Below are 20,552 nucleotides of genomic sequence, written 5' to 3' on the forward strand. Positions count from 1 at the left end.
TTATACTTTGTATCTCTCAGTTTGACTCTCTGTAACTGAGTTACAGCTCCCTTAACATGGCATGTCGGTGTATGTAAAGTTTATTAAGGGGATTTCTAAATTGAGGGAAAAGGTGATTATACCTGTGCTACAGGCCGAAGTCTATTATAATCTAAGAAGCATGATGGGAATGAGCCAATCTGATAAAGCCAGATATATCAATAAGCCCAATTCTGGATCATGAGAAAATTCTATTTCAAAAACTCCAAGTGATTAGAAATCAAGATTTAATAACAGTAGTATCCTTATAAAGAAGGTGGAGTCTTTTTTATTTTGTCAGCATTGTGAATACTTTTGCTATCTAAGAGTTAACATGAACCACTCACTAAAAACTATATATGCAGATATACTTTATTCGTGAATATTGACCCACTGGATCAAAGTGTTGCTTCCTACTCTAGGTTCCATAAATGTTTCTGATACCCAGGTCCTAGCAAGTGCCTGTTCTTGCCCTGGCCCCATCAAAATCACTGCATCCTATTCTCTGAAATGGTATCAAGAATGATGACCCCCAAACTTCAGAGGTTCCTAAAAGATGCTATTAGAGACAGAGCAGCTAAAACTCTTTGCAAATGATTTCTCTGTTGGGAACCTGCGTGAAGAGGGGTGCTCTCTTTTTAGGGAAAAAGTGATAGAAGCGCTGAGTGTATTTGTTATGGTCACGTGAGAAGATGGTTTTGTGGTTTATTCTTCGGAGCCCCTGAGTCATCTCGTATCACTGGTGCACCTGCAACATGACTAGCAATGTAACAATAAAATTTAAAAATTTTTTTACGTATAACATGCCGGACCTTCAACTCTAATGTCCCTCACATAAAGATACCAGCTCAGATACACGTCTCCCCTGAAGGGGAGCTCATCTATTCACATGTTTACTTCGTTTCAAAGAGCAGGAACCCCGCGAAGGTGGAGAAGCGCTGGTGGTCCCCATGAAGAGCGCCATTGCCCATTCTTAGCCAAACCTCATCCCCTTTGGCCAGCTTCAGCACTGCATGGTTGCTGGATGTATCTGATTTCCCTTTGCTTTCATAGCTGGAAAATAAAAAGGCATCAAGTATTTAGTGTTTGCAGAGCACAGTAGGTCTTTACCAAAATCAGCTCTCCCCTTCTTTCCCAGTTTTCTAGCAGGTAGAGTTGCTTTCACCAGGCTGCATCCCTCAAAAAACCAGGTGGATGGGGCCTCCCTGGTGGCCCAAGGGGTTAAGACGCAACCTATGAAGCTGTCCGCAGCCTCTGCAGCATGAGTTCGATTCCTGGCCAGGGAGGAGACCCACATGGTGCAGCAGACCTCTCCTGTCTCGCCCGCTGCTCCTCTCAGCAGTGTGTTTCAGTTAGTCTGCCTGTTCTGTTCCCCACTCTGCCTCTGATAGATCCTCCCACTCCCCACGCCTCTGGCCTATACCCCAGGTCTTGAATGCATAAATAAATCTTAAAAAAAAAAAAAACAGGTGGATGACGCCCCTTCCAATCTTCATACAATTCTGCCACCTTGTCCTTTTCCTTGAACAGGTCAAAGATTCTGATCTGCCCAGCCACTGTGTTCCAGATTTCTTTGTGGCGGCAGCTCCACCTACCTAACTCATCTATTTCTCTTTACCATTTCAAGGAGCCCAGGGCCAGTTTGTTAAGGTAACTATAACCATGTACTTGTTGAACCTACTCCCACCTCCCAATCTGCCAGCCCATGGGAACGATAGAGGGGGCCTTCACCAATGCTCATCACTGGGCAAAGGGGGAAGAAGTCACCATAGAAGGTGATGGGAAGAAATGATTAAGAATAGAATACAGGGGCCTCCCTGGTGGCGCAAGGGGTTAAGCATTGCACTATGAAGCAATCTACAGCCTCTGCAGCACAAGTTCAACCCTGCCATGGAGAAGCAGACCTCTCTGTCTTGCCCACTGCTCTCAGTCAGCTTGCCTGTTCTGTTCCCTGCTCTGTTTCTGGTGAATTCTGTCACCCCCATCCCCATCTTTGGCCTGTGCCCCAGCTCTTGTATGCATAAATAAATATTAAAAAAAAAAGAACAGAATACAAATGATGAGTTATAGGGAATATTGCTAGTATTTTCTCAAGGCTTCTTACCAACCCGCTAATGTTCAAGTTCATCAGGTTTATTTCTTCTCAAATAGCTATAACCTCAACATATATAGGTGCATAGGAGTGCTCAGTGAGAGCAAAGTCCACGCGGGGCTCTGTCCCTTCCTACACACTTCCCTGGCATTGGCCGTCCTTTGAGCCAACAATGGCAGGCGGACGCTACCTGTGATAGAAGAGACCACCCACCTGTACATGCTGAAGACTGTGTTGCCATTGTGCATGAGGTACACGTAGACTTCCTCCACATCCTCGTGCTTCATCATGCTGAAGGTGAAGAAATACACTCCTGGAAAAGGCAGGCATTTACCCATGTTTATGCAACATAGTGTACACTGAGAACTGGCAGTAACATCACATGACATGACGCTTCTTTTGTTGGTCACCTAGGTGGTATGTAGTTTCTTCTTGGTCTTTATTTGTGTGAGTGTCCTTTTATCATCTCTCACCTTCAAGCTGCTTTACATTTTTTTGACTTTCTCAGTGTATATGCTGTGTATTCCTAAAGAACTTGCAAGGCCTCATTTTGGCTATATCTCAGTGCCTCCCCTTGTCCTGATACAGTACCTATGGCAAAGTACATGCTGTTCCCTGTGTAGATGAACTATCATCAGCACTTGCCATGGGACTTGTATTAACAAGGTACAAAGCCATACATGGCCAAGCACATATCCCTCCTGTCCAAACAGAATAAGTCACACAAAAAGATTATTAGAGATAAGCACACTTGCCCCGCAGAGGGTAGTCAAAGATATGGAGGAACCGATACACTGGATAAATGTCTATCAGTTCCAAAGAAATGTAGTATCCTCCCACATTGTTCACGTAAGATAGTGACATTTATAAACAAAAGCCACAAAGATTCAACTATGCCTGTGTTCCTAAAAATCTAACCTTCTCATTTGAAAATGACCAACATATTTTTTTTAAATGTGAGTCTTCTTCAAGGTTCTGCAAGCTCCTAATGTTAAAACAATTTAATGTGACCTGATACAGTGCAAGATATATCTTCATTGAATGATTAAGAAGAATCTGATAGACTATGGTGGTGGGATATGGGTGGCTTGGTGGTGGCTACACTATGGTGGTGATAGATTAGGGTACCTGGTGGGTAACTCAAAATAAATAATATTTATTTAGAATATTGCCTCAATTAGAAATAAATAGTGAAACAGTAGAGAGATGAACAAAAAAGGAAAATCTTCCCAAATTTAGATAACTTGGAGTTCAGAGTGCATTTTGGAAAGATGAATGAATGAACGCCAGTCATACAGCTCTTGTTAATGTCCATGTTACATCTGGAAAGTTATGACCTTGTCTTCGTCTGTGCCAGCTGCTATAAAAAATACCACAGACCGGATAGCTGATAAACAACAGAAATGCATTTCTCACAGCTCTGGAGGCTGGAAGTCTGAGGCCAGGGTGCCAGCATGCTCTGTGAGGACCCAGGAATGGTTTCAGAGTTTTTATAATCTCACTTGGCAGAAAGGACTAGGGGTCTCCTGGGGTCTTTTTTATAGGGTCACCAACGCCATTTCTGAGCACTCTACTCTCATGGGCTAATCAGTTCCTGAAGGCTCCACTTCCTTAAATACTTTGCATATTAAGTTTTGATATATGAATTTTATTGAAGCAGAAATATCAACACTCAGACCATAATAAGCCTGATAAGAAAAAAAAATGCCAGAAACATCTAAAAATAATAAAGCAGTGTGCAGCTCTATGCTCTTTGCCAAAGGGGCAATCAGGAAGATAGTAACTGTGTTCAGAGCGTGTCGTGTTTATCCATCTGTTTCTTAGTCAAGTCAAATCAAATAAGGAAGTATGATATGTCATATTTAGTACCACACATGCATACTCAATGTGCTGGGAATAAAGGAAATGGTATAAAATCATCTTGCCCATTCAAATGCCTAGAGAATGGCTCACAGATGGAAGTAAAGGCAGAGAAAAAAAGAAAATTTAGGGCAAAAGGCAGCTCTCCCACCCACTGGAGACTACACAGGTGCCTCTCTTTTTCTTTCTCCTTTTCTTAATAAACCTGTCTTTTTAGAATGTAAAAAAAGAGAATTTAAAGAAGTAGTTTAAATGTATTCACTTCTTTACATTTACAAAAATTCAAAGTTTTTTAAATGACAATTTCAAAGCCTCAAAGAGATAAAGCTCCAGTCAAAAAATGACATGCTGAGATAGTCAGTGGTGAATGAATGAAACACTAGAGGTAGAAATGGATATGCAGGAGTAAATGCAACCTATAGTCACGCCTGCCTCTCTTCGCAAGGGAGGTACTAAAAACAGGCAACAAACTTAAACAAAAGACCTGTTTCCAGATCTTGCTGTTACCGTGATTGCAAAAATCAGCCTTCTCTGTCTTAGCACAACCAAGCCAAAAAGTATGAAATGCTTACTTTGAAATCTACCAGATGAGGTATAAGCATGAAAGTGGAAATGAAATGATGGTGTTATCATCAGAATGATGTCCAACCTAAGAAAGTTCATAAAAGCTGCTACATCTCTGAGTTCCTGATATAAAGCTATTGAAAGGGAACCATCAACTGGGCATTTCTAGGTCCAATAGTGTGTGACAAACTACTTCTAGGGAAATTATAACAGAAAGCTTCAAAACAGAAAATTACATAAGAGTGCTTGCCGCTGATGGAGGTGTGATGAAAGATTGCTTCTATCATTTTATACATGTCAGTTCAATTCTGACTTTAGCTGGGCAGAAAAATAAATCAAGACACCCATTAAAAGCTTTTACAATTTGAACATGGCCACTATATATTGGAACTTTCTTCCTTTTCCTTCTGGATACCACACAGAGAAACAAGGAGACCTGAACACAAATACCCAGAGCATTCATTTCCTGAAAAATTAGGGCACTGAAAAAAAAAATCAATAAAGTTAAAATAAGTCTAAGAGCCGTCAAAGGTAACTGAGAGCAGGCAGAGTTGAGCAGAAGCTATGTGGGGCCTCTGAAGCCCAAATGGCAGCAGATTATGAGCAGTGCCTGAAAAATACACTGGTGAGAAGGGCCACTGTCAAGTACAGATGCTGAAAAGAATCTCCTATGAGCAAGGCTAGGCGGTGCAAAAGTGAAGTCTTGGGAAGAAGTACAGAGATGAGGAAAGTGGTTCTGCAGTGGCAGAGCTCAGAATATGCCAGCTAGGGCCTCCCTGGTGGCGCAGCGGTTGAGCGCTGGGTTGCGAAGCTGCCAGCGGCATCTGCGGCGCTGGTTCGATCCCCGGCTGCTCCCCGGCCACTGGAGGAGGGTCCCGCATGGCGCGCAGACCTCCCCTGCCGCCCGCTGCTCCCCTCAGCAGTGTACTTCGGTCCTTCTGCCTGCTCTGCTCCCCGCTCTGGCTCTGGTGAATTCTCTCACCCTCCCGCGCTTCTGACTGTGCCCAGTGCTTGTATAAATAGAACAAACAAACAAAAAAACAAACAAATAAATAAATAAATAAAAACATGCCTCTATGAGAAAAAAAAAAAAGAATATGCCAGCTAAAAACAAAGACTCCTAAAGTCAAGGGAAGTAACAAGTGCAAGTGGGTTTCAGAAGTCTTCCTGAACCCGCTGCAGCCCAGGGAGGCTGTGAGAGGGAACTTGCTGAAGGTCCAGGCTTAAATGAATCTGTAAGTCACCTGGAAGCAGGGGAGGGCGCCATTGAGTTATCAAGCCTGGAATCTACTGGGGTCCCTCCTCCTTCCAGAGAAACTACTCTGGATGGCTAGCTGGTCTGGCAAAATCTAACTCATCAAGCATCAGTTAATCTTTTTAAGTAGGAAAGAACAGCAAAATAGGCGAAGGATGTTAGCCAAGGAGAAATGTTGTCATGTAGTAGGTGAAAAATGGAACTAAATATTTCATCATGAATTTAAAATCTATCAACGAAGGAAGTATGTCTAGAGAGAATGTTATAAAGCACAATGCAAGAACTCGGGTCAGTATGGTCAGACAAAAGGAGGAATTGAAAACTGGGATACCATGACTAATGGGAGACATAGAAAAAGTGTAAAAAGCATCACAGAAACAAGAAAGAAGCAAGTCACCCTCAGAGAATACACAATTAAGCACATGCAGGATAGAAAAGGAAGAATCAAATCACATGAAATGGAAAGAAAGAGCAGCAAAAATTAGAAAAAAATAAGAGATACAGAAGGCAAGAAGAAATTTAAAACAAACTGGAATTGGAGTCTTGGCAGAAATTAAGCAGTGGCACACTAAAGTCAGGTGGCGGGAACCAGGGTGCAGGGAGGGCAAGCTTGTATCACCTCTGTGGTGTTCTCAACATTTACAACACCAATCTCATCATGAGACAATATCAGGCAAACATAAAATGAGAGATATTCTACAAAATGCACAGCCAGTGCTTTTCAAGATTTTCAAAGTCATAAAAAGAAGGAAAGAAGTCTAAGGATCTGTCCCAGATTAGAGGGGACTAAAGAGAATGGACAACTAAATGTAATGTCAGCTCTTAAATTGGTCCTTGGGACAAGAAAAGCACTTAAGTGGAAACCCTGATAAATCTGAATAAAGTCAGTTCATTCATTCATTCAGAACCTTGTACCTAGGTTCATTTATTTATTTTAGTCATTGTACTTTGGTCATAAGGTGTTAGTGAACATTAGGGGAAGCTGGTTAAAAGGAATATGAGAATTTTATAGTATTTTTGTAACTCACCTACAAGTTTTGAAGTATTTCAAATCAAAAAAGGTTGTTTTAAAAAAAATAGAATTTTTTAAATCTATCAAATGTCCAGATATTTGAAAACACGGTTTGCTGATGAGACTATCAAGAGGTCAGTAATTTCATATCTTACTAATAGAAGTTTATTGGCACAACCCTCACAGAGAGCCACTTACCAAAATTTTCATCAAAAACACACGCTATGTTTACTCTTTCAGCCAGCAATCCTATTCCTGATCTATTAGCCTACAGACACAACTGAAAGTGCTCCATTACAAATAATATATCCAAACCTGGAAACAACTCACATGTTTAGCAATTAGGGGTCAAATACACTCTGGTAGATTGAGTTACATAAAAAAAGAATAAAGTAATGATATGCAAGATCTCTGACATATAATGTTAGTCTTAAAACAAGCAAAGGTACAGTCAGAATGTGGCGTAAGCTAGTTTTTATGTAAAAACAAGGAAAGTACTTTGAAAATATTTGCAGAAAGAGTTTGACTTTTAAAATACATAAATCTATTATCTACCCAGTTTTGTTAATTAAAAATATAAAATCAGGTCCTCTTTGGTGGCAAACGGAGGACACAGTTAGGAAACATTTAAATTGTGAGGATTATGTTCCAAGGACTTTGAAAGTCAGAGGTATCTATGCCCTCTTTAGGATTATTTGGTTCACTTCAAATCAGAGCTAATAATCTTAGTAACCATAGTGGTGATTTTTAAAAGTGTTTGTGCCCTTTCAGTTCTTAGTCATTTTCTTTGAAATCCAATAGAAACCTGTATATGAACTGGTCTTTTAATCAGAATCAGAATTCTTAACTCTTAGTGGCTACCTTTCTTTATTTTCTCCCCTTTCATATTTTCTCCATCCTTCCTCCCTTGCTCTTTCTTACCTTTATTCTTTCCTCTCTTTCTTGATTGCTAGATTGATTCATTCAGTTCCTTTATTTTTACATCTCACCTGATACCGGGGCCCCAAATCTACCAGTCATGACATCAAAGAAGTTTCCAATATTGGTCTCAACACTGCTGAAGATGATCCCACTGTTCTGATTGCTGAAGTGAGTAGCCAGTGACGCCATGAATGCAATCTAAGGAAAAGAGTTGGATGTTAATTAATAGGCAATTTACCTTAAAGAGATAAGGTTTTTACACAAGTGAGTTTATTTCAAATTGTTTGTGATGGCAGGATTGGAAATAAACATTAATTTATGGAGAAAGAATTAAATAAATCATGAAAGTCTCCCATGTTTGTACGCTATGTAGTCGATAAAATGATAACATATCAACAGTTCTGAACATGAATTCTAAGGAACACTAGACTTCAAAATTGTTTTTGAAATTTTAAAATTCTACTATCAATTAATGTTTGTAGAAATTGGATGGATTCTTCTGTTTCTAGCTATTAAAATCACTTTGGCACTTTATAGGATCTGAGAGGTCCAATAGCCAAAAAAACTTAAAATTTTGTTAACACTTATTTTTTCCCCCAAAAAGTCAAAATCCCGTGATATGGTATAACAAATATATATTTAGTCTTCATCCCTGGTTCTGGCACAAAGCTCCTTAGACAATTGCAATTTCCTAAGAGTTGCGGGTAGTCAAGATATCTTTTGTGATGTTAATGAGGTGACCTTGAGAAAGTTCTTAAGGTTGTGGACTGGTTTCCAGGAGACCCAAGCCTGTTAGAAGGTTGTAGTTTTCAGTTCTACTACCCCCACTTCTGGTAAAAGGGGGAGGGGTGGCTCAGGGCCAGAGATTGAGTCCAACTCCAGTAGCCAGTGATTTAATCAATCACGCCTTGTACTGGAGTCTCCATAAAAGCCTAAAGGAACAGGATTCAGAGAGCTCTGGGGTGGCGAATGTAAGGGGATTCAGAAAGAGAAGCGTGCTCTGGAGAAGGCTTGCCAACTCTTGTGCCTTTTTCTTATTCTTTGTTCCATGCATCTCTTCCATCTGGCTGTTCTTGAGTTTAGTCTTTTATAATAAGCCAGTGATCCTGTATGTGAAATGTTTTTCTGAGTTCTGTGAGCCACTCCGGCAAATTAATAGAACTCAAGAAGGGAGTCATGGGAACTGAATTGTAGGACACCCAGGAGAATTGCTGGGTGGTGTAGGAAAAACCCAGGCATTGGAATTGGAATAGAAATTATAGCACCACTGGAAATTCACATTTGAAAGTCAACACCAACCCTGGATCCAAATGCGTCACTGGAACTGAGTGTGAATTAGAGTCACATATTCTTTAACTTGCTGGGATTGTCTGTTTTCAATGAATGAGCATTTTAGGGGAGAGAAGAAAGAGAGGCAAACAATCAAATAATTTAAAGTCCTAGAAGAGTTGATGGAAGGCAGGTTTTGGAGAACGCACATAGAAAGGTTATGGACTTTCAGAAAGATGGCATGAGGGCTCTAGCTGCGGAAGGATAGACAAAGGATGACATCAGAAAAAGGATTTTAAAATGGGAAAAGAGGGTTCCAAAGTAGCCTCCTTCACAACCTGGCCTAAGACCAGTCTTCCCTCCTCTGTATGTCTCCTTTAAGAATGTGAAAGGAATTCTCCCAAATGATTGTATTGTGGTTTTAGGGTAAAATATTTTCTAGGGCAAATTAATTAATTGCCCAGGGTATTCGCCATTAAACCAGTTACTCCATGGACCCCAGCCATGATATAATCATTCACAGGTTTTGGGGTAGAGTTTTTAGTTTTGAGAGTGTTGTCTAGTTTACTAGACAGATACTCTAACCTGACCAAGTGGCATCTGTCTCATTTTTTTTGTTTTTGTTGTTTGGGGAAATTTATGTTAGCACAGTCATCCTGTTTTGCTAAAACAATTAAAGTTTATGTGAAACATTAATAAATTAAATAAAACCACCAAATGAGTTAGGAACAGTTAGTTTACACTGAGAAACCCAAGACCTATAAAAATGGTAAAATTTCTCCATGGTCAAACAGCTACCAAATCTGTTCAAATATAAGGCACATTCCCCCCTCCCTCCATTGATCCTTGAGATAAGAGTTGCTTTATATTCTAGTTCTTTAAGTCTCTCATGCTATAGTTTATTCTCCCAATTACTTCATTTTAAAATACGTCACCATTTCAGGAAGACAAACCAATTGGAAACCACCTCAAAGAAAAATTCTTTTCAATGTTGAAAAGAGTCCTTGGAAGAATAAATTTTAAAATTATTATCCAAGAAAATAACCAAGACTTAATAATTTTCTTGGTGACCTAATCTCACATTTGCAAGTTTTAGATGTTGACAAGAATTTCAAAATCGCATAAAAAGAGAAATAAAGAAGAGATAAATGGGCACTTGCGTTTCATCTGAAATAGCCCAGTTACAGCCTAATAAGTAGATTAAAAAAACTTTAAACTGAAATGAGTATGATCTGGTCTGGTATTCTATGCATGGTTGGCTTAAAAATAAGTTGTATCTAGTGATTAAAGAAATAAAAAGTTTAAATGAATATTATACCACAAAATCTAGTTGTCATAAAACAATGTTTGTATATTAATATCCACATATGTGATTTAATAAAATGAAACCACAAATGTGATTTAATAAAATATGTAAATATAATAAAATGAATAGTAAAGTATTATAAGTAGGCTTTCCCCATTCCATTTATATATTTGGAAGTGTAAGTATTCAAGTTGCTGAAAACTTTATTTAACATCTCTTCCTTCTCACTTGGGAGAAAGGAATTTGGGTTATATCTGAGGTCCCCTGATATCTGGTCTCATGAGGGCCCTGAATTTCACCCTTCATAAATTTCTCTTCTGCCAAAGAGTGATTTGAAAGCACTCTGAACAGAAAATTGAGACACAGGGGGATCCAACTGTGGTGAGGACTTGAAGAAGCACTCAAGCCTTTGATTCCTGGACACTGATGCTGAGGACAGTTCAGAAGTCACCTCAAGATGTGCTTGGTGGTGCAAAGGGTTAAGCACCGCACTTGAAGCTGTCCGCAGCCACTGCATGCGTTTGATCCCCGCCAGGGAGCTACCCACATGGCGAGGCAGACCTCTCCTGACTCACCCACTGCTCCCCTCAGCAGTGTATTTCAGTTAGTCTGCATGTTCTGTTCCCCATTCTGTCTCTGGTGATCCTCTCATGCTTCGCATCTCTGGCCTGTACCCCAGTTCTTGTATGCATAAATAAATACATCTTCAAAAAAAACAAAAGTTGTGCCAAGGACCTTTTACCTGCAGCTCTGGAGGAATCCCTGGGTGGCCCTTCTCTCCTTTGGGGCCATGCTGCCCCCGCTCCCCTCGTGGTCCCAGGTCACCTTTGTCTCCTTTCTCACCTTTGGCACCTTCATGGCCCGTGGCTCCATTATTACCATTATTCCCGTGGTTTCCTTAGACAATGAGACATTGTCACATATGAAAGACTTGTTTTCATATTCACCACCTATTTTTGTATAATATAACCTTTGTCTTCAAAAATATACAAACTCAACTGGAAAGGGGGGCCACCTGTAACAACCCCAAATACAGCCCTGGGGCCATCTCACATGGAATCTCTTTTCAATGGACACAGAAGGCTCCAAAGTCTGTTTTTCTCAAAAAGCAAAACTTGCATGAAAAATTGTATTGGGGTCTCCCTGGTGGTTAAATGCAAACAAGTTCGATCCTCGGCAGGCCAGAGAGCAACCCACATGGCGAGGCAGACCTCTCCTGACTTGCCCGCTGCTCCCCTCAGCAGTGTATTTCAATCAATCTGCCTGTTTTGCTCCCCACTCTGTCTCTAGTGAATTCTCTCTCCCCCCACACCTCTGGCCTGTACCCCCGCTCTTGTATGCATAAATAAATAAATCTTTTTAAAAAATTATGTAGAAGACTAACTATCAAAGTGCCATTTAGAATGGCAAAGGTCCAAAAACACTTACTTGTCTACTAGTACTGAAAGGGTTAAGTAAAACAATGGTCATCCTTTAGAGTCAGGACAAAGAAATGCTGAAGGAAAATATTTAATAGCACTTACTGATAGTCGTGATATTTTTACATCAAAATGTTATGAATCAATAGGGATAGCATATACTTTTTTTTTTTTTTTTTTTTTAGCATAGAAGAACTGGGATGTTGGCCAGTGGTGCAGGAGGTGAGAGACTCCACCAGAGACAGAGTAGGGAGCAAAACAGGCAGATCTACTGAAATTCACTGCTAAGAGGGGCAGCAGGTGAGACAGGTGAGGTCTGCTACGCCATATGGGTCACCTCCCAAGCTGGGGATCAAACTCAAGCCATAGGGGTGATAGGGCTGAGACTTTACCCCTAGGGAGACCCAGGACATACTCTTTTTGTTTAGAAATACATGCAATCTCCAAAGGAAATTTCCAAAGAAATACATGCAAATTAGAAAAATTCCATAAAAATCTTCATAATTTTTTCTGAAAGGATAAAATGAGTGATGTTTGTGTCATTGTATATTATATACTTTTCTGTCTTTTTAATGTTTTCTACAAAAGACAGGTATCACTTTTACAACTGAAGGGCACATTATAACAAATTTGAAAGCAATACTTAGATGATGATTTGAACTTTTTGCCACTAGCACATTATTTCTATGCTTCTTCTTTTATTTTTCTATTTGTTGAATTGTGGGCCCTTTTGCTGTTTATTTTGCAGCTACCCTTGGGAAGGACATCACACCAGGCTTACAGTCTTTCCCAATGGATGAACTTTGACTTAGTCTTCAGGGTAATGTGGCAATAACAAAGCTGTTGTGTAAGCTCGGAAGATTTAGACTTAAGACTTTAGGAGAGAGTCTGACGATCCCCTCCCCCTAACCACTGTGCCTGTGGTCTGCGGCCTTTGATCTGCAGTGGCATAATTCCAAGCCAGTAATCATAGTTAAAAGTCTATTTGAGCATTTTCACACTTTAATTCACATGTCACACTTTTACATTTGATTTTGCTTGAGAAACCACTCAAAAATATAAAAAAATTAAATCTCCTTTGATAAATATTAACATCAATCATGGTAAATCAGAAACAAGCAAGTGACTTTTTGTCAAACCCTGAGAAACGGTCCCCAGAATCGACAAGGGGAGGAGAAAGACATTTAAACCCCCCAGAGAGCTTTGCGAGTCCTAGCATGGAGGGGGCCTGGACTGCCTTTTTCCTGGCTGACCCTGGGCTAGCAAGTTTCCAGAAGTCTCCATATGTGGGCTACACTCAATAAAGTAGGGATGGTCATCATTTACTAGGATGGCCGTGGGTCTAGAGGAACCCACTGGAAACTTACAGCACTCCCCACGCCACCATGTGGGGCTGCAGCCCAAGTGTTCCCATGAGCCTGAGGGCAGCATGATTGTTAACTGAGAGAAGCTGAACTTGGAGAGACCCTAAAGCTAGGGGGAGAAAACTTAGCTGGACATAGAATCAGACAAAAGGATGTGACACTCAGAGCTTGGCTCCATGGAGATGATTATAAGTCAGAACAGCAAGCTCTCCTTTCTACTCCACCATCACTTCACAAACCCCCTGCAAGTTAGAAATAGTCTACTGGAGGACACATGTGGTGGCAACAACACCGAAACGAGAACTTATCCTGACTAAGATCCTGTCGTTCCAGACTCCATGTTGGTGAAGAGCCCCACCCTGTGAATGTGGAGTCCTGGGTGGCTAACACCTAGATAATATACATAACAAACACTACAGAGCTTATATTTTCCACCTAATGAGCTAGCACAATTTTCTTTTGGATTTTCCACACATACATTTTGGATCACATACAAGTGATCCCAAATTATTTAGATTTAGCTTGTTACTTCACGGAAGGGGAAAGAGCATTGAGTAGGCACCAGGATGAAAGACCGGGATGCTGAGAATGCCAGGAAGATGACTAGATTGAAACAAGAACTCCTACTCAGTTCTTTGTAGCCAGTGTCGTCTCTCTTACTTGCAGCCAATTTAGGTTACGAGTCCCGTTATGAAGGGACTGCTGAGCAGAGGAGCTACTGGGAATGAAGGGTGGAGTTGAGCTGACTGCAGGACATGGAAGATAGAGGCCCTTGCTCTTGCTTTTCCAGTTGTGACTTGCACCCTGGTACTGCTGGGATGGAGACTTGGAGGAGAGACATGTAAAGACACTTGGAAAAGATACTTGGAAGAAACACGGGTGAGAGGCTCGTGGGGAGGCTGACCCTACTCCTTGGCAGAGACAATGGCAGCTGTTGTCCTGACTTCATAGGGGATGATTTGGTACATTTAGAATTCTGAATATCTCCTTTCATCCCAGCTCTCTGAGACCTGTCTGACTCCCCACTGGAAAGTACCTTAGACTTGCGGCAAGCTTTCAGACCTCAGTGCTCTGGTTTGGGCTGAGTCAGTTTGGCTGGGCCTTTGCCCATAAGGGGATGGGTAATTTTGGAGGTTTTATTGGGAACTAATATCCTTTTTTATCTTCTCCCGATGTAAAATAGTTCTGTTAAACATCCTTCACAGTAAGAGTCTGCTTCCTTTGCCTTTGTGTGCTCAGGTGGCTGAATCCTTTCTGAGCATGTACCCCTTAACAGGTTGGGGTCCCAGGGTGCCCCTTAGTTGCATGCTAACAACTCTGGCTCCTATTTAAGCACAGTCTGAAATTAGACCAGCAACAGTGCATCTCTCTCATCCTTACCTGGAATGCCAGGGGGCCCTGGAGGTCCAGGGGGGCCTTGGTAGCCTCGGAAGCTGTAGTCTCCATGGCAACACTTGCTGCAGTCTGGGGGCAGTCCTCCAGTTTGTGGAGACTTGAAAAAAGATGCAAAGAGAAGCTTTAGAAAAAGGTCCTTGTGAGTGATTGGTCCTTATAAGTTTTTTCTGGCTTAGGTCCCTAAGTAAGTTTAACTTCAAACAATCCACAACATCAGAAAAGATGGCATGGGGTGGGTGGGTGAAGGGCAGAGGAGTCAGGGAGTAACTAAGGTGAGCTGACAGTGAAAAAGGAAAGGAAGTAAGAGTCAGTAGAAGATATCGTTTCTTGGAAAGGAGTGTATGTGGGGAGATATTTCTGGAAAGTACTTCTGCAGACATGGGTTTAAACTTCTCCTCATGCCCAACTGGCAGTATCTTCCAATAAAGATATATTGAGATTTTTCATCATTATCAAGTGACAAAAATTATCAATTTCAAACATTAAGACATTCTAGATTCATGATCCTGGGTTGAGTTCTTAGAAATACTGGATTGTAATGATAGCTTTCCAGACAGTCACAACATGCTTAAATTGCCTTAGGAAATTAAGGAAATAAAGTATTCATTTGCTCAATATATTTCTATTGATTATTCACTTGAAACAGTTTTAACTTCCTCTTAGTATTTAATAAGATATTCTGTGCCATATTCTGCTTCGACATTTAAAATGACTATCCTATTGTTTGAACCAATACTTTGAGTAATGGGCACTAAATGTATTCATATATAAAACTGAGTTAAATGTTTATTTATTCAAAATAAATTTCCACAATTTGTGCTTACTGTCAAAGGGTTAGACATCTAGTGGAAACTGGCTAGAGAAAGAGTTTGAGTTGCTTGTGAAATTTTAGAGTCTCCCCTAAATTGGCAACTTGCTTTTTAATGATATCATACAAAACACTTGTGGAAACTTTCCTAGACACCAGTTATAAATCAACAGTCTTTTGAAAAGAGCACATTATTGCTAAGGAATTTAATTTAAAAAGGAAGGGAAGGGAGGGGAGAGAAAAAGAGAGAGAGGCAGAAGGAAGAGGAGGAAGAGAGGGAGAAGGAAAAAGAGATAAAATTTAAAATTCAGGTTTTCTCTATCACTAGAAATCCAAGCAAGAAAAAGGATCAAATCTTCATATTGCTGCACATTTAACTTTTACTCTTTTTTATTTAATCCAAAATGGGCTTGAACTTTTTTTTTTTTAAATAATGATTCTGGGGCATTTATTTATTTATTTTTTAAGATTTATTTATTTGTTTATATTTTATTTTTATACAAGCACTGGGTACAGTCAGAAGCACAGGAGGGTGAAAGAATTCACCAGAGCCAGAGCGGGGAGCAGAGCAGGCAGAAGGACCGAAGTACACTGCTGAGGGGAGCAGCGGGCGGCAGGAGAGGTCTGCATGCCATGCGGGATCCTCCTCTAGTGGCCCGGGAGCAGCCAGGGATCGAACCGGCGCCGCAGAAGCTGCGGGCAGCCTCGCAACCCAGCGCTCAACCGCTGCACCACTGGGGAGGCCTGGCTTGAACTTTTTGCTTAACTCATTCCTTTTACCTACAGCTTTCCACCAAGCTATTTGGGGAAAATGCAGAAAAGCATCTACAGTTCAGCATTTTTCTGCAACAGCTCAGAGTGACCAGGAGCTACAGCATGGAGCTAACTCATTGTCTGGTCTGCAGTCTATCAGACCCAGCCCTGGACAGGATGAAGTCTAGGAAAACCTTCATCCAAGCAGCTGAGAAAAAGAAAATAAACTTAAGTAATTGATCTGAGACCAGGGATTTCAGACACTTGGAAATTCAAAGACATCACAGCAGTGACCCACCTACTGATCCAAATATGCAATTTGAGAAATATTCCTTAATTTCCTGGTACGATATTGCTAATGTGAAATACAGCTTTTAATCTCCAAGAATTCCAGGGCTTTGCCAATAATTGATTTTAAGGAAGGAAGGAAAATCTTGACACAGAACCGTTTGTTTAAGAATAGAACTGAAAAGCCAGGATGCTGAGAATGCCAGGAAGATGACCAGATTGAAACAAGAACTCAGTTCTTTGTAGCCAGTGTTGTCTCTTTCCCCTGAACCATTTTTCTTGTCTACTAAATTAGAACATTGAATAAGATGGTCATGAATTTCCCCTCCAGCTCTTCAATGCAAAGATACTAAATAAAGTCTTTCCCAAAGCCTCCAAATAATGACTTAGAAAGGTTTTGTTTCTAAAGCCCAGTCTCTATGGTGATGGTTCACAGGTAATTTTATGGGGATTACACCGGAGAGAAGAATGAAGGACGATGTAAACAGTATATAAGTAATAAATAAATAAATAAAGTCAGTATATCTGGGCATGTCAAGTTAGTTCATCAGGTAGGAGTGCTCAGTACCTAGTTCCAGCAGCACCTTGAGGTCATAAGGTCAAAATAGCCAGAGACTTCTGGGTACTGCTAGTCAGGCACCTCAAGAAAACCCTCCTGTGGCATTTCACACCTTGTCTCAGTCCTGGTCCTTCAAAAGTTCGATTAAATATTTAACTGAATAATTCCGTAAACTCTTAGACAAGAGGTGTTCATTTGAAAGTTTCCCTCTAGGCAAGGGAGGATTACATGCAATAGTTCCTTTATATCGCCCTCTTAAGTTTTTCAACCTCTTTCTATCAACAGGTCAAATTTGGACAGCAAAGGCAAGCAAGTGGGCAGCAGGGAGGAGGAAGGTGTCTCTAAGATAATTTCCGTCCATTTTGTAGATGGAGGGCTTGGAGCAGCTACTTAGAGTTGAGATTTACTCTTAGGGAGTGACTTCTAGAAAAGAGAGGTCACTGCTCCTTTTTTAACCTAAGGCAGAGAGCAGAGAAAGGAGAAGGGAATTGGAGAGAGAACGGGGGAGCAGGTAGGTGTTCAGGATGAAGAGGGGGGATTGCTAAAGGTGAGTGACTAGTTGCTGTGAAAAGAAAATCCCAGGAAAAGAGAGCACAGGTTGGCTGACCCAGGGCGCTGCACCCCTTAACCCACCAGAACCCTATGGCCCCAGCCATCTTTCCAGAACAGAAATCTAGTCCCCTCCCTGCCCTGCAATGAACAGTCAAATACAACCTTTGTGGGCAAAGTCAGTCTGATCACCTCTTCCCCGGCCTGGCATCATTCTCTGGTCTCCTCCCACAGCCCAGGGGAGTCCTCTAGTCACCCCAGCTCCTGGCAGCTCTCTCAAGTCTCCTTGCTGTGGCAAGGCTTTTTTAATTGTTTCTTTTGTGGAAGAAAAAGGAACCATTTTCATTTCATCTTTTAAGGTCCAACTCCATGGGAACCAACACCTCTTTTTCCAGCTCCCTTTTGTGTGTGTGTGTGTGGTTTTTTAAAAATATTTATTTATTTATTTATTTATTTATATGTACAAGAGCTGGGGTGCAGGCCAGAGATGCTGCGGGGGGGGGGGGGGGGTGAGAGGATTCACCAGAGACAGAGCAGGGAACAGAACAGGCAGACTGATGAAATACACTACTGAGGGGAGCAGCGGGTGAGATAGGAGAAGTCTGCCTCACCATGTGGGTTGCTCCCTGGCTACCGGGGATTGAACTCATGCTGCAGGGGCTGTGGATTGCTTCATAGTGCGGTGCTTAATCCCTTGTGCCACCAGGGAGGCCCTCCATTTTGTGGTTTGACCCTCAGTGACTGGCTGACATATTCCTATGTCAGCTCCTTCACATGGTTCAAAGACAGAAGTGGGTGCACATTTATCCCCCTCCTAGAGTGTGGTGTGTAGTAGGACAATGAGGAAAATGAGGAGAAAGGAGAATTCAGGATCTCTCTGGTGGTGCAAGGGGTTAAGCACAGCACTGTGAAACTATCTGCTGCCACCGCAGCAGAGTTCGATGGTCCACGGCTGTCAGGGAGCTACCCCCATGGTGCAGCAGACCTCTCCTGACTCACCCGCTGCTCCCCTCAGCAGTGTATTTCAGTCCATCTGCCTGTTCTGTTCCCTGATCTGTCTCTGGTGAATCCTCTCACTCCCCCTCATGTGTCCTACACCCCACTTTTTGTATGCATAAATAAATAAATCTTTTTTTTTTTAAAGGAGAATTCAAATAAGACTTAGATTCTGTGAAAAATATGGAGGTTCCAGAGGGGAGGGGGAGGGGGAGTTTGGGCAGAGTCCATTGCGAGGGTGACTGGACTAGAGCTTTGGTGGCTGGTGAAGTGTGATAAATACACATATCGGGGTGTGCAGCTGCACTCCTGAAACTTATGGAGTGTTTTAAACCGAGGGTAAGTCCACAAAGTTTTGTTTAATAAAATAAGAAGGGGTGGGGGAGTGGGGGATAGAAGGAAGAGCACAGTGCAGGGATCAGCTCAGCGTGGATCTGCACGTTCTCTGGCATAAGAGTTATACTGAAAACCTCCTCAGTATTAACGACTAAACCTCCTTGTTATCTCCTACTGGAGATGTTGGAAAATACTTTAGGAATCAGGGTTGGGGAGGAGGGGTGTAAACCCCTCTAATTTCAAAAAGCCTCACTTTAAGAAAAGCAAGGAAGTGGTCTCTGGTCCCCTCATCTGATTTCCGCAAGCTTGATACTTAGAAGGTAAGTCAAAATCCGTTTCTTCCTGCTCTGAATGTTTTCAATTAAATCTAGTTCCACCAATTTGCAATTCACTACACTGAAATCTTAACTCACTGCCATCCTCACTCTCGGAGCATTCAAATTGTTGCCTTAGAGGCTGAGCTTACACACCCCAGACATAAAGCAAGTCCCCTGTGATTATCAGGCATTACATCACACCATGAGGTTTGCATTTTGAAGACACACAGGCTTTTGTTTGTTTTAACGCTTTGGTTCTGTTTTAAACGGACTGAACATAGCTCAGAAATCTAGAATGCTATAAATCAAATAAACAAGGCTAACATGAAATGCCACAGTAAACTCAATAAATCAAAGTGAAAAACTCACTTCCCTGCTGGGATGGATTAAGAGAGCCCAACTGTTTCAAGATCTGCGAATGATTATCCCCAAGTCTGTCTTTCTGCAGAGATTACCACTCCCCCATTTCTGTACCCACAGAGCAAGAAGGAAACCAAGTCCTAGCCCTGCAGGGAGCTGGCTGCCCTGTTCTCACCAGGCAGGGTGATGCCTCAGCCTCTCTTTATGCCAAGTCAGTGCTTCCAGTGCATATTAACCGACAGTCCCCTTATCGTTGTTGTTGCAGAGTCCCGCGCCACCCAGAAACAGCCCCCCCCCCGCCCCCACCAGCACAGCAAACATCTCAAAAGCATCCATCCTGAGAGCCTTAGCTGCAAAAAGTGCAAGAACAACAAAACTCATTCAGCTTTCCCAGTAATCCTTAGAAGAGAATCTGAGTACCTGGCCCCAGAATGGGGTGATCTGGGCTAGGTCATCTACCTCGGGGTGCGGTAGCTCATCCGGTCTCAGGGGTTTTAGGTCTGTAGAAGTGTTATTATCCACAGTCCCACTTTTAGGATGGCTCCGCTCTCTGACTTTCTCCCTCTTGGAGCTGCTACGGCCAGTCTGCTGGTGGCTTTGCACTATTCTCGCCACCACTTTATTTGCTCTTCCGCTCACCTCCATGTATTCATCTTGACACAGGCAAAAGGGGAGGAAAAACAAAGCCAGCAGGTGCCAACAGACGAGCTGCCTCCCCAGCATGATTCTCAACAGAGCCACACAGCCTCCTGGAGATGATGGCTGGGGCTCCAGGCGCCGTGGTCTCCTCGGGCAAGTGCCAGGGCTAGAGATGAGAGCTGCAGCCGGCCAGGCGGTTTTATACTTTGGTGTGTAATAAATAAGGCTGCAGGCATGCCAGAGGGAAAGCGGTCCTCCTCCCTAGACAGAACAGCCCCCATTCATCACTTTCCCACACCACAGGCAAAACGGATCTGTGTGCACAGTTCCCAGTTGGGGGGGGAAGGGCGTTCGTAAATGTCACACCTTGGCACGTTTTTTGTTAAGGGGTGAAGAAAACATCCACAACCAGCTGGACACAGGGAGCGTGTGTCCAGCGGTTTGCTGTCGTGATGACATGGAGAGGCTGTGCC

General features: G+C 42.0%; 1 protein-coding gene across 2 annotated transcripts; it reads right to left on the minus strand.

Moving 5' to 3' along the window:
* Positions 1-911: 911 nt before the first annotated feature.
* Positions 912-20,163, minus strand: C1QTNF3 (C1q and TNF related 3; the record flags this gene model as incomplete). Of its 2 annotated transcripts, none has more annotated exons than XM_084233607.1 (6): positions 912-1,071; positions 2,324-2,423; positions 7,791-7,920; positions 11,040-11,194; positions 14,460-14,571; positions 20,080-20,163. In XM_084233607.1, 6 exons carry the CDS (start codon positions 20,161-20,163, stop codon positions 912-914), a joined length of 741 nt encoding a protein of 246 aa, XP_084089733.1. The 2 variants fall into 2 exon arrangements, with proteins under 2 accessions (XP_084089733.1, XP_084089732.1); XM_084233606.1 differs by having other exon boundaries at positions 19,861-20,163.
* Positions 20,164-20,552: the final 389 nt, after the last annotated feature.

The sequence above is a fragment of the Talpa europaea genome (assembly GCF_964194135.1).
Source record: "Talpa europaea genome assembly, chromosome: 5".
Taxonomy (NCBI): Eukaryota; Metazoa; Chordata; class Mammalia; order Eulipotyphla; family Talpidae; genus Talpa; species Talpa europaea.